Consider the following 12,699-nt stretch of genomic DNA (forward strand, 5'->3'; position numbering starts at 1 on the left):
TCTGAAGGACCTGGCATTGGCCACTGTCAGAAGACAGGATACTGGGCTAGATGGATCTTTGGTCTGACCCAGTATGGCTGTTCTTATGTTCTCTATCTTTGTGAACAAACTAATTTATGTTTAAAATATCTTCTTGCTCCTCCCCCTCCCAATTTTCTCTTCCAGCTGACTTTGGTTTTTGTGCCCAAATAACACCAGAGCAGAGCAAACGCAGCACCATGGTGGGGACACCTTACTGGATGGCTCCTGAAGTGGTGACGCGGAAGGCTTATGGGCCGAAAGTGGACATCTGGTCTCTGGGAATCATGGCTATTGAAATGATTGAGGGAGAACCTCCTTACCTCAATGAGAACCCCCTGAGAGTAAGCTAATGCTATGTCACTGCAGTGCCGTGCGAGAGTCAGCCAGATGTGTCAAACCTGGCTTCGCTTTTGTGATAGTTACTGTATAGTCATACGTTAATAAGGAAACCTCAGAAGTTTCTGCATTAGGGTGAACAGATGCACCCTGGATGCTTCTATGAACTTCTCTGCTATATTAGTCCAGAAGCAATGCAAGAATAGTCTTTTGTGCCATTTCTCTCCATTCTGTCCCTATCCTGGCTAGAAACTAGAAATGAGGAAGATTCTGACCATTTCAGAGCCTTAGAAGTCTGAGTTTGGCTCTAGATAGTGGAGGCCTGTGGTCTTGGTTTTGTGAAGTGATTTAACCTTCCTTCGTAAGCTGTCTTTCTAAGAATACCTTTCCAATGGCCCACTTCAAAGCATGTCAGTCGCTTTTGTAGACTTGCTCCTAAGATCTGAGGACCAGATTGTAGGTAGTTACTTACTATCTCACGTTATGGGCGTGAGGCAGCAGGAGCACCAGTAGGCATAGTGTTCTGTAATCGTGGCTGGCTTCTCAAATCCTCAAGACCAGCCCCTCCTGTGCAGTCCCACTCCATTTCACTGCCTGGTTCTCATACTGTGGCAGTGGTAGATGGGTTGCAAAGGCTGAGCCCAGGCAGTGGGTGAGCTGCAAGCATTGCAGGAGAAGTTTCAAATCCAAACACATTCAAAATAAATGTTTCTGTTAATAGTTTTGTAAAATTTTGGGGTTTTTACGTAATCTAAAAATGTTGAGTCTAATCTGCCTGACATTGTCCCTTTCCATATATGATATACACCAGACCTTCACTTATTCATTTGGGATGCAGATGACCTGCAAAGTTAATCAATGGATCAAATTATCCCTCTGTTGGTCAGATGTGACTCCTGAGAGGATGAGAAGAGTCTAGCCCAGTTTGTTTGACGTTGGTTTCCAGTGCAAGAGACTAAGGCCATGTCTGTATGTACAGCGCTGCAGCTGCACTGATACAGTTGTGTCGCTGCAGCGCATCTGGTGACGACACTCTGTGCTGATGGGAGAGCGCTCTCCCATGGGAATAAAAAACCCACCTCTGCCAGTGGCAGAAGCTGTGTCGGTGGGAGGAGCTCTCCCGCTGACATAGAGCTGTGCACACAAGCACTTACGTTGGTGTAATTCACATTGCTGGGAGGTGGAATATTCACACCCCTGAGCGACATAAGTTTTGCTGACACAGACTATACTGTAGACATAGCCAAAGAAAAAGCCCAAAGGGAGGGAGGCAGTGAGGAGGAAAGGAGGGAAAGGAAGTGACTGTTACTTAACTGGCCTCAATAACTTAACACTATGGCTTCTTTTAACTCGAGGTGCTTCAGTTCCCAGGCTGTTGAATTGCTCCTCTTAAGTTCAGGGGCTCTGAAAAACCTTTAGACTGCCTGGGAGCATCAAATTGATTCTTGCCTTCTTTCTGCTTAGGTGGAGACATCCTTATCCAGAAGGATGGTTCTCATTTAAATCAAATTCTCTGAGCCCATTGGTTCTTAATTCTCTCTGTTTGGAACAGTCTGACTTCCCCCTGTCATATTGGGAAAGCTGGTTGTTCTTGCAAGGTGCTGAGTGCCTGAGCTATTGCAGACAGGCACTCAGCGTCTTACAAAAGTGGGCTCTTTCGGTTTGTGTATGCAGGGACATTTACGGGCATAATTATGCCAGTAGAGTTACACTGCTGAAATTTTAGTGGTATAACTCCCCGTGTGGACATTCTTCTTGAAGACGTTATACCAGTAATTATACCAAGGAGTTATACCAGTATAAACCACAGTGGAATAATTATACTGATCTAGTTATGCTAGTAAATTCCCCTGTGTATAAAAGCCCTTAGACAAGGCATGAAATGTTTTTTCTTGCAAATCCCTCCAGATGACTACAGGATCCAAACCTGGATTAATAGGGTAAAATACTAGAGAACTGGATCCTGGCCATTTAAAAATAGGGCAGACAGCAGTTCTGTTTTATAATAAACATGGATGGACATAAGCGTGGATGAGTCATGCAACAATTTGTTCCTAACGGAATGTGCAGGAAAAATAGAAGCCTGTGTAATCTGTAGAAGGAGGGATCTCGCTCCAACAAGGGGTGAATCTGAATTGCCCCTCTTTTCCTTTTGTTTCCTTGGTGCTCATTTCCTGCAGGCCCTGTATCTCATTGCTACCAATGGTACTCCAGAGCTGCAGAACCCTGAGAAGCTTTCAGCCATATTTCGAGACTTCCTTAACCGCTGTCTCGAGATGGATGTAGAGAAAAGAGGCTCTGCCAAAGAACTGCTACAGGTAACCACTGGGAGGGGAGGTGGAGGGGCGAGCTCAAGTCAAGCCAGCGCTCTGGCCTCTACTGAGGATTTATTTTATGTTTAAAATGGCAAGGCTGATGGCACACGCATGTCCGAGGTGACTTGCCCAAAGGGGCACAGGGAGTGGATTGATGAGGATTTTTTACTTTAGGACTCTCTTCCTGGTTCCGATCCATTTTTGTTTTAGCCACTGTTTAATGGCAACAGCTGGGTGGAATATTCTGTAACCAAATTCAGAATGCTCACTCTGGGCCTGGCCCACCAAGATGCAGAGCCCCTTACTCCCATGGTTTCTCCATAGCTGGTACCCAACTCTGTGTGTGTCAGCACTCTCTCATTGCTCAGACTTCTCTCCCTGCTCCTCTTGGCCTTGTCAACTGAATGATTCCCCACGACAGCCCTTCTGCTGCAAGTGTCTTTTTATACCGTGTCTCAGACCCTGCCATCTCTCTCCTTTATTCACCGCAGCTGAGCTACAAAGGGGACTTCCACCCTGTCCGTGCTCTGCTAGTCTGCCTTACCTTGTGTCTGCTTCCCTGAGATGCCTCTACTCATGCCTTAATCGCTAACCTTTTATTGGGTGACATTCTCTCACTGATGCTCTTCCTAAATTCCTGCAGTCTCTGTTTCGGGAGCCTGGGTGTTGTAGCCAAAATGCTTCCAGGGAGCAGAACAGTACTGGCCTCTCACCCACCTCCCTTCTGCTTCCATGGATGTCCAGTTCCAGGACTGAATTCAACCCCTTCAGTTTGCGTGTGTTCCACTCCCACAGAAGTTCAGTGGGAGTTGTGCATGTGTGACTGATGGGATGGTCATGTCCAGAGTGGTTCGGCTCTACCTGACTTCTTCACTTGAAATCCACTTAAATCTGTCTTCTGTTCTCCTCCCTTGACACACTATGGTCAGATTGGGCATTAGCAGCTTTTCTTGTTACCCCCTATACATGGAATTATTTCCCCAGTGCTGCAGGTTTTGCCACTTCTTGAAATTTACCTCAAAACCCACCGCCTTCAGCTCAGGATGAACTCTCCATACGCTGCTTTGTGGCACCATGTATAGTGTGATGGATGCACAATCATATCTGGGTTGCATTGTAGTAAGTGGAAGGTGTCTTGCAAATGGACGCCTGGATATCTAGTAAATGACTTAGATTGCCAGTTTGACTATAACTGTGCCTAACTCCAGTTCTGCTTTGCAGATATTAATAGATTGAAAAGCCGGAAGGCACTGTTTTGATAATTGAGTCTGACCTCTTGCATGACACAGGCCTTAGAAAATCACCCAGTGACTCCCACATCCAGCTCAATAACTTCTGAGTGAACTAGAGCAGATCTGTCTTCGTTCCGTCCAGGACTGAGATCTTCTAACTTTCAATTTATATTTTTGAATTAACTCCGAATCCATGACGAATTTCCTGAGTTTCAACTAGTTTTGTGTTACAAGCCCACAAAGCTGGGAATTTGATGCAAAGCTGGAATTCAATCCAGGCTTGCTTGAAAGGTTTGTGACTTCAGCAAACCTTTTAGTTTAACCTGGTTTGAGTTTTGAGCCTGTAACTAAACTAAACTGCAAACCACTTGAGCTCTGCATGGCTTCAGTACAAATGTTTTACTCTGTGGTGAGACTTGACCTCAAAGGTATCATCAATAACTTAGTTTTCTCCTTTTCTCCTAGCACCAGTTCCTGAAAATTGCAAAGCCCCTTTCTAGTCTCACTCCTCTGATTATTGCCGCAAAAGAGGCAGCGAAGAACAACCACTAATGCGGAATCATCATAGTCATCGTGCCAAGTCTTTTCAATGTTCATTTCAGAATACCTGCCTTCCTGCTCCTTGGGGGTGCCCAAAACTTTGATCCCCTGAGAGTGGGCCGCAGAAGTAGTATTTGTTGAATGTTAAAGGAGGCATTGCTGATCTAAAGCTGTGATCAGCCTTCTCACCCTCTTGGTGGGAGAAGACTATTTTGTATGGTTGACAAGGTCTTTGTGAGAACCTCTGAGCCTGATGTAGCAAAGCCAGTTTGATTTCATATCTCCTAATGTGTTTGTTTTTTAACATAAGTGTGGAGCCTTAGACCATGTTTATCTTAATCAATTAAATCTCTCGCTGGCTGCATTTTCCCTGCCTCTGCCCAGCTCAGTTGTTACACTACTGAAACTCTTGCATGCTTCGGGTTACTTGAAGAATGGCGCAGCCAGCAGAAATCTGAACAGTTTTAATAACGGAAAAGGGGGCTGCAGGAGTATGCAGCACCCAAACACTTCCTCAGTGCTGCCGGACTCCTTGACAGAGAGAGCTGAAATATTCTGAATTAACTTTCTGCAACCATCGGAGGATTTAATTCATGGATCACCTTTGTGCTACGTCTTGTGAATCAGCCTCTGATTAAAAGATCCTCTTTCTGTTTTCATCTCAGATTTGTAGGCTTCAGTTTTCAATTCTGCTAATTATTAGATCACTTGCAAAAATAGTATTTCTGGTGTGTTAGAAGGTAAATCACAGAAGAAGGTGGCAGGCCTATTTTTAAAACTATTTCATCTGTAAAGCACAGCTTGTGTTAAAGACATCACTGGTCTGTATCATAAAACACTGATACAGTGGTCACCATGACAGTATCACCATTTGCCCACAGTTTGCCATAGTGGTATTTGAGAAAGTATAATTTCCTATACCAAGTTCAGATGCTGTTGGGTATAGTAGTTGTGTGTGTAAACTAAATAATCTGATTTCTTTATCCTGTGACTTATCTGGAGGACCAAGAGGGTTAATAATTCCTCTAGTTGCCACAGTTTTTAAAGCATCAGGAAACTTGGAACTGCATCTGAGTGGAGAAATCTGTGTCCTAAACACTGGACTATAACCAGCTGTATGTTGATTTTAATAAAAACTGCTGCATTTCTGACCTCAGGGTGGGGGAGAGAGGATTTAGAGGATTAACTTCATAGTCATAAACACAATCCTCTCAAATTGGACTACTGTTCATGCTATTCTTCGTTTGCCACTGAGTGTCCAGAGGTGATGGCTAAAGTGGTACATGCAAACTAGATTATTTTATATTTGGAGTTCCCTAGACTGGCATATATCCAATTACGAACATGATATGGAGTCTAAGTGACTGTAATTTCCATACTGAGGAACCAGAAGATCGTGTAAAAAGGCATGCATTAACGTCAGGTGGGAGCTGCTTTCTCATACTATGCTGTTGCTTTCCTTGCCACGGCCTCCTCTTCTGGCCACTTCTGGTATAAATTAAACCAATGTATGAGGCCTTAAATGATGGAGGAACCACCAGGCCTCCAGCAAATGGTAACAGTGCATAGTAGCTCAGTCCAACTCCTAGGTGAAACCTGTAATTGACCCTGTCTGCTTGGATACCAATGGATTTTTCTTCATCTTCCTCACTCTGGTCTCTGCCTCTTCCCTTGTTGCCTAACAAGTTACTGCGTTTAGCCATAATATCTGCCAGATGTACAGTGTTTGGGAGATGGAGGACCAAGAAGGTTAATAATTCCTCTGGTTGCCACAGTTTTTAAAATATCAGGAAACTTGGAACTGCATCTGATTGGAGAAATCTGTGTCCTAAACACTGGACTATAATTTTCCAAGTGAACTTTAATTTCTGGTTCCTCATCTTTTTAAAAATTGGTTTGTATAGTTCAATCACCATCAGGTACATACACACATCTCCTGGTTGAGAGCATTTCTGCTTTTCAATATCTTATGTGAATTCACAGTCATATGAAAATGCAAGCAGTTCCTTTGCTGGTATGAGTGTATCTATACTAGAGGGTTTTGCTGGCACAAATCACACCTTACACGCCCTTGTCTGACATAGTTACGCCTGCAAAAGTCTGTAGTTAAGATCTCACCTAAAATAACCTAGATTAATCTGTTTTCAGGGCCTGGCAGCTCGACACAAGTTAAAACAGGTTCAACTAGAAGGATGGTCCGAGTCCCTGTTTTCCCTAGCCCACTACCTGAATGTTCACAGCACGTTCACAGCTCGCAATAAAATCATAATTTTAAACTCCAGTCATTAAAAATCCCATTTGTTCACCTTTCTGTGATTAAGGATTTCCCTGGATATCTGTTTCTGACTAGCCTTGGGTTTCTGGGTGAACACCTAGGATAAAATTGACAAAATTTTGTCCTAGGTGTTCACCTAGAAATCCAAGGCTAGTCAGAAACTAGAACACCCCAGCCCTGGGGGAAGTCTGATTGAATGATCAGATAGACACTCCCTGGGGAATTTGGACAGAGGTTGAAGGGAAGTAGCATTGCCTTGAGTAATTGTTGGATAAATGACCAATGACTGTCTTATTGGCCCATGTAATGGGAAATGGACTACCATCATCACTACTTAGTTTTCTTAATAGCTTTGTGTGAGAGCTTTTGCCAAAGGCTTTTTGAGGCCCATTGATAAATTGTAGGATTGTGACATCAGAGCTGTGTCATCTAACAGTCTGGCTTCATTGCCCTGATCTATTGACATGAAAGTCAGTGGTGCAGAGTACAATGGCTGGCTGGCTGGGCCTGATTTAAGTTAACTGCCTCAGGTACATCAGGTAAATTCTTCTGTTTGAGTTCTCATGTAGTTTAAAACTCTGGTATCTGCCTTACTTTTAGCACTTGGTTGGACTCATGTAGCAACATGTTGCCTTTCCCATTCAGTCATCGCCTCCCATGTCCTGGGCTCAGTGCTGCTTCAGTTCATGCATATATGCTTGGCTAATGCCCATGTATAGTGGAACCTCAGAGTTACAAACACCTCGGGAATGGAGGTTTTTTGTAACTCTGAAAGTTTTGTAACTGAACAAAACATTATGGTGGTTCTTTCAAAAGTTTACAAGTGAACATTGACTTAATACAATTTTGAAACTTTACTATGCAGAAGAAAAATGCTGCTTTTAACCATCTTAATTGAAATGAAAGAAGCACAGAAACAGTTTCCTGACTTTGTCAAATCTTTTCAAACTTTCCTTTTTAGTAGTTTATGTTTAACACAGTACTGTACTGTATTTCCTTTTTTTTCTCTTTTGTCTCTTCTGCTGCTGCCTGATTGCGTACTTCTGGTTCCAAATGAGGTGTGTGGTTGACAGGTCTGTTTGTATCTCTGAAGTTCTATTGTACTAGAGTAATAAATCTGGTCAGATTTTATGGCCACCACTCTGTCTTGGGAGCAATGCTTTCAGAACTTCAAGAAGTTAAAACTACTTTAGTTCACTTTGAGAAGATTTTCATTCCAAACATATTTAAAAATTTAAAAATCCTGGGAAAGCTCTTTCCAGTGAAGATAAATCTGCATTGTTTTGATGATTGCTTCTTTGGTTTTTCCATACTATGGTCTTTTCAGGGTAAATGACAATACATTTGAAGAACTAGCAACAATTCTCTTGTCTGTTTCTGAGCCAGATTCCTCAATTATGCCACTTAAATAGTTCCCCATTTAATATATATTTATATTGAAATGACTCCTTTATATTAGCTGCTTGGAACATAACCTAGTAGGTTCTTTGTTTGCCTACTACACACCCTCTGAAAATCAGTCCGCTTCAAGGTGTTATGATCGTGTCAAGTAGATCAAGGAATAGTAAGGACTGCTCACCGCTGCAAACCAGCGACTTGCAAAAGCTTAACAAGAAATTAGGCTGACATCAATCTAGGCAATCAAAGCCTGATCCAGAGTCCACTGGAAGTGATGGAAAGACTCCCGTTGACCTCAGTGGATTTTGAAACAGGCCCTTGAAGAATAGCAAACCCAAAGGTTTATCCCTCTCCCTAAAACAAGGGTCCCCAACGCGGTGGCATCTAAATGCGCCCGCTTCCTGGCCAGCAGTCGAGCATCCGCCAAACGCCGGTAACGCCTCTGGATGATGCCGCTTGCCGCTGACAAGCGACGTCATCGAGAAGTGCTGCCGCTGAAGTGCCGCCGCTGAAGATGTTCGACTGCTGCCACGGTCCTTTGTCCGGCGCCCGCCAGCCAAAAAGGTTGGGGACCACTGCCTTAAAACACAAGAGGCAGATGGGAACTTACACAATATGCTTCCTGTGTTTAACTGTTATAGTTAAAATGTCTTTTTCACTTAACTCCTCGATGTTTATAGAAATAATTTATTTTAATAAGTTTCTGGGATTTTGTACCCAAGAGGGAGAGAGGTGTGTGTGTGTGTGTGTAAGTAAATCCTTTGTGTGCCTTTTAAAAGAGAAGGCTTGTAGCTGAGAAGAAGAATGGGTTGAGTGAATAGCAGCCCATTGTTACGGCTTTGATAGCACAGCTTCGCTCTTGGAATGTCTTAATTAAAGGGACATATCTGTATCGTTTCAGAACATAAATTTGCTCTATTTGTTACTGTTTCAGACAAATTATTTATGTCCCTGGCAGGCTGGAATATCCCTTTAAACAAAAGAGGCGGGAGTTCGTCTTGAGAAGACCCAGGTTTCCATAGAGACACTTCTGTTCTTTTATTTGCCTTTTTAACAGATCTTGGTATGTTCAAGGCCAAGTTTAAGTAAAGACATAGAGAAAACCCTTTACATCCACACAAAAGCCAAGATTTTACAAAGGGGTGAGTGATTTGGGAGTGCCTTAGTTTGGTAAGTGTCCCAACTTGAGACCCTGGTTTTCAAAAAGCTCTGAAAAAGTTGGGCAACCCAACATTGAGGCATTCGAGATCAGTAGTCACTTTCCTAAATCTTGGCCAAGAACACAATAGCTATGATAATACACATAGGCCATGTTTACAACAAGGTATTTATGATGTGTGAGAACAGACGGATTTTATGACGTGTGAGTTAGCTAGATGCAAGTTTTAAAGAATGTTTTGCCTGTCACTTGTTGACATAAAGCAGGTCCGGACACAGATCCCAAGAATGCTCCACTTCAAATTGATTATATGAAATAAAATGTTCTACAGCAAAGCATGTGAGCTAACATAACCCACAAACAATTTGTAACAGCATATTTGACCATGTACATCTCCTAAAATTTAGTAGAGGTGAAGTCAGGCTTACAATGACCTGGCTAACCTTGTTTTTTGGCATGGTTTTTGATTTTGTTTTATTTCCACAAAGAGCACAATTTTATCTCTGCGTCAGAGGCTATCAGACTGAGCACATGGATAATTCCCTAATTCAGGACCTGACTGTTACCAATGAAAGTGTACAGAATCAAATATGGGATTTTGGAGAAACAGCTCCCAACCTTGATACTGAAAAGCAGGAGCTAATAAAGCAAAACAATTGAATGAAAGACCTGGACAGAAACTTGCAAGCCAAAATAGACTGTTACAGAACAGTGGTGGAAGATTGGCAAAGGGGTGGAGAATGTCGAGGAGATTCTGGAACTAAAGGAAGTAAAGATTAAACATTTGGAATTCCAAAACAGGAACTTGGAAAGAGCCAATGACCAACTGACTGATGAAATAAAGGGAATGTGTCTCCAGATTTCTGCATATCAGGATTACAAATCTTTTCAAGAAGGAGAGCGATCAGGTATGGGAAATGTAATTTCTGAAATCCAGAAGTGCTTGAAACAACTTCATAACAAGCTGGAGATTGCAGAGCAGCAGCATAAAGAGGAAAAATGCCAGGCATCCAAGCTAAGGCACGTGCTGGAAGGATTTGAGCAAATCTGGGAGGTTCAGAAAAATGCCATAATCCAGCTGAAAGGATAACTGGAAAATTCAGTGCAGGAGACCGGAAAATGAAGATAGAGCCCAGGTTCGTTGGTTGTTGCATAAAATTGTGGAAGCAAAGCTGGTGCAGGATTCACTGGATAAAAGAAACTATCTCAGTTGCCTTTCAAAAAGTGTCTGGTTTGTATTCCCTTGGTCCTATGCTTTGGATTTATGACCACATCAGTGGTGCTATATATCTTTATAATCAACAAAGATTTTAGGTCTGTCAGTCATCAACTGCTGTTTTCTGACCAAAATCTTGAGTTTGCTGAGAAACCTGTCTCCATATGCTATCTGGAAATACGATGGCCGGTGGTCATTTTAAAGTCAGCTGTGCAGCCTCTCTTCCATCTCTTCATATCAGCTAAATTAACCCTCCTTCAAATGCCTGGATTGTTTCTTCTTGATGTATCAGCTCAATCATTTTTTAAAAAATTCTTCTTTAAAATAAAATAAAATCCAAATAGATTGTCCGCTGGTTCTCCTTTGTGTGCTATTTGGATGACTGAAAGAGGTGTAATTTTCCTTTGAGCATGCCACACTCATTATTGTTCCTATTACTATATCCTGTTTGTCTAGGTATTTTATAACTCTTATTTAAACTAATTTACCTGCTATTGACGTAAGGCTCATTGGCCTGGGGTTCCCAGGGTTGCACCTACCACTCTGTTAGTTGAAAACTTTTTGATAGAAAATATAATTGCTGTATTGATCATGATCCTAAATGCCAGTATCTAATACAGAGGCACCAGATAAGAGAGAAGAAGGTTGGGCTTATGGTTGAGAACTGGGACCAGGGAAATCTGGGTGCAGGTCCCAGCAAAATTCTGCGTGACCCTGAGCAAGTCACTTTCTCTCTCCCTGCCTCAATTCCCCCTGTGTAAGATTCTTCCGTTGTCCCTCCCCTTTGTGTGTCTTTTCTCTTTGATTGTAAGTTCTTTAAGGCAGGGATTGGACCCTGATTGCATTTGGGGCCTGCAGGTGCTCCAGCTGCACAAAGAATTGATACTGACAAAGATGTGATCTTATACTTGCACAGTGGAACAGGAAAGCAGTTTCTCATATAAAGGAAGTCAGCAGCAGCCTGGCCTGACCAAAGCAATGTAGTTAATATTGTGCATGTCTCACCATGGCATGCCTGAATGCTTTATCCTCTTGAAGTTAAATGAACCAAATGAAATGCTTTGAGGGATTTCACAAGCTTGACTCCTGTAGCAGAAGGTGAGAAAGAAAAGCTCTTACTGGCAAGGTAGGCAGTTCACAAAACACAGGATGGGAACAGCTGAAGCCCAGTTGGAATGAAAGGTGAAACTGACCCATGGCACTAACAATTCCTTGGTAAACAAGCGCATTGTGCGAAAACATGCACATAGGGACCAACATAAGGATTTAAGGCTGCAACTTAATCCTGTTAATTGGCCGCTATGTAAATTCATACTGCACTATAACTGGCACTTTCATCTGCAGATTGCTTTGCTAATTAATCCTGAACATGTGCCTCCCTCGCTGGGGTGTTCATCTCCCTTCTAGAGATGGGCAGGTGTGCGCGCGTGCATACACACACTGTTAGAAGTGAAACACCCAAATGTGAGTCCCACTCGGGCTAATCTCCTCTACAGGGTGTGGCCATTGTTCTTTTCCCACATTGCCAACTGAATCGGTGTTATGTGATCCTCCTAACCTCCCTTTCTCTGAGAGGTTAGAGGTCTTACAAGGTAGAGGACCATGTGTTACAGAGAGTGCTGTATCCCCTGCAATTGTCTCGTGCCTGTGGGTTCCTGGCATGGCTAGTCCTGTATTGTTTATATTATGGTAGCACCCAGGATCTGGCCCAGTGGTGCTAGGTGCTGTGCAAATCTATGGGATGAGGTACAGTACATTTGCAACTGGAAAGTATTTAACATTTATATTGTGCTAATGCCAAGAGGCCAAACAGGTCAGGGCCCCGCTCTGTTAGGTACTATACAAACAGATAGCTCTGACTGTAACGGTGATGGGGCAAAAGTACAAATCACCTCCCCGCAGCAAATACCTGTGGGTGAGGGGCAAGAAAATCTGAGAGAATGTCTCCTTAGTGTGTGTTAGTGCTTCAATTCTTGAGTCTATAGTGTCCCCTGGTGGTCGTATTAAGTTTTTCCACACTTATTAAAGGTTTTGGCCCTTACAGTTAAGGCTTTCTCTTTAATTCGACCCTTTTACTATGGCTCCTGTTAACCCTTCCTTTGAACTCTGGGGATTATTCACCTAATCAAGGGTGGGTTAATAGGAAAGCACCTTGCGCTAGCAAATAAAGCAATAGAACAGGAGTCAGCTAGACTGAGTTTGATACC

General features: G+C 42.8%; 1 protein-coding gene across 1 annotated transcript in view; it reads left to right on the forward strand.

Annotated features, from left to right (window-relative positions):
- Positions 1–7,035, forward strand: part of PAK1 (p21 (RAC1) activated kinase 1) — a 111,979-nt gene extending 104,944 nt beyond the window's left edge. Inside the window, exons 13-15 of the mRNA XM_050941508.1 lie at positions 166–362; positions 2,538–2,675; positions 4,370–7,035. Of these exons, the coding sequence (XP_050797465.1) occupies positions 166–362; positions 2,538–2,675; positions 4,370–4,456 (422 nt within the window). The 3' untranslated portion in view covers positions 4,457–7,035. The remainder of the gene's footprint in view (positions 1–165; positions 363–2,537; positions 2,676–4,369) is intronic.
- Positions 7,036–12,699: the final 5,664 nt, after the last annotated feature.

The sequence above is a fragment of the Gopherus flavomarginatus genome, chromosome 1, assembly GCF_025201925.1.
Source record: "Gopherus flavomarginatus isolate rGopFla2 chromosome 1, rGopFla2.mat.asm, whole genome shotgun sequence".
NCBI lineage: Eukaryota > Metazoa > Chordata > Testudines > Testudinidae > Gopherus > Gopherus flavomarginatus.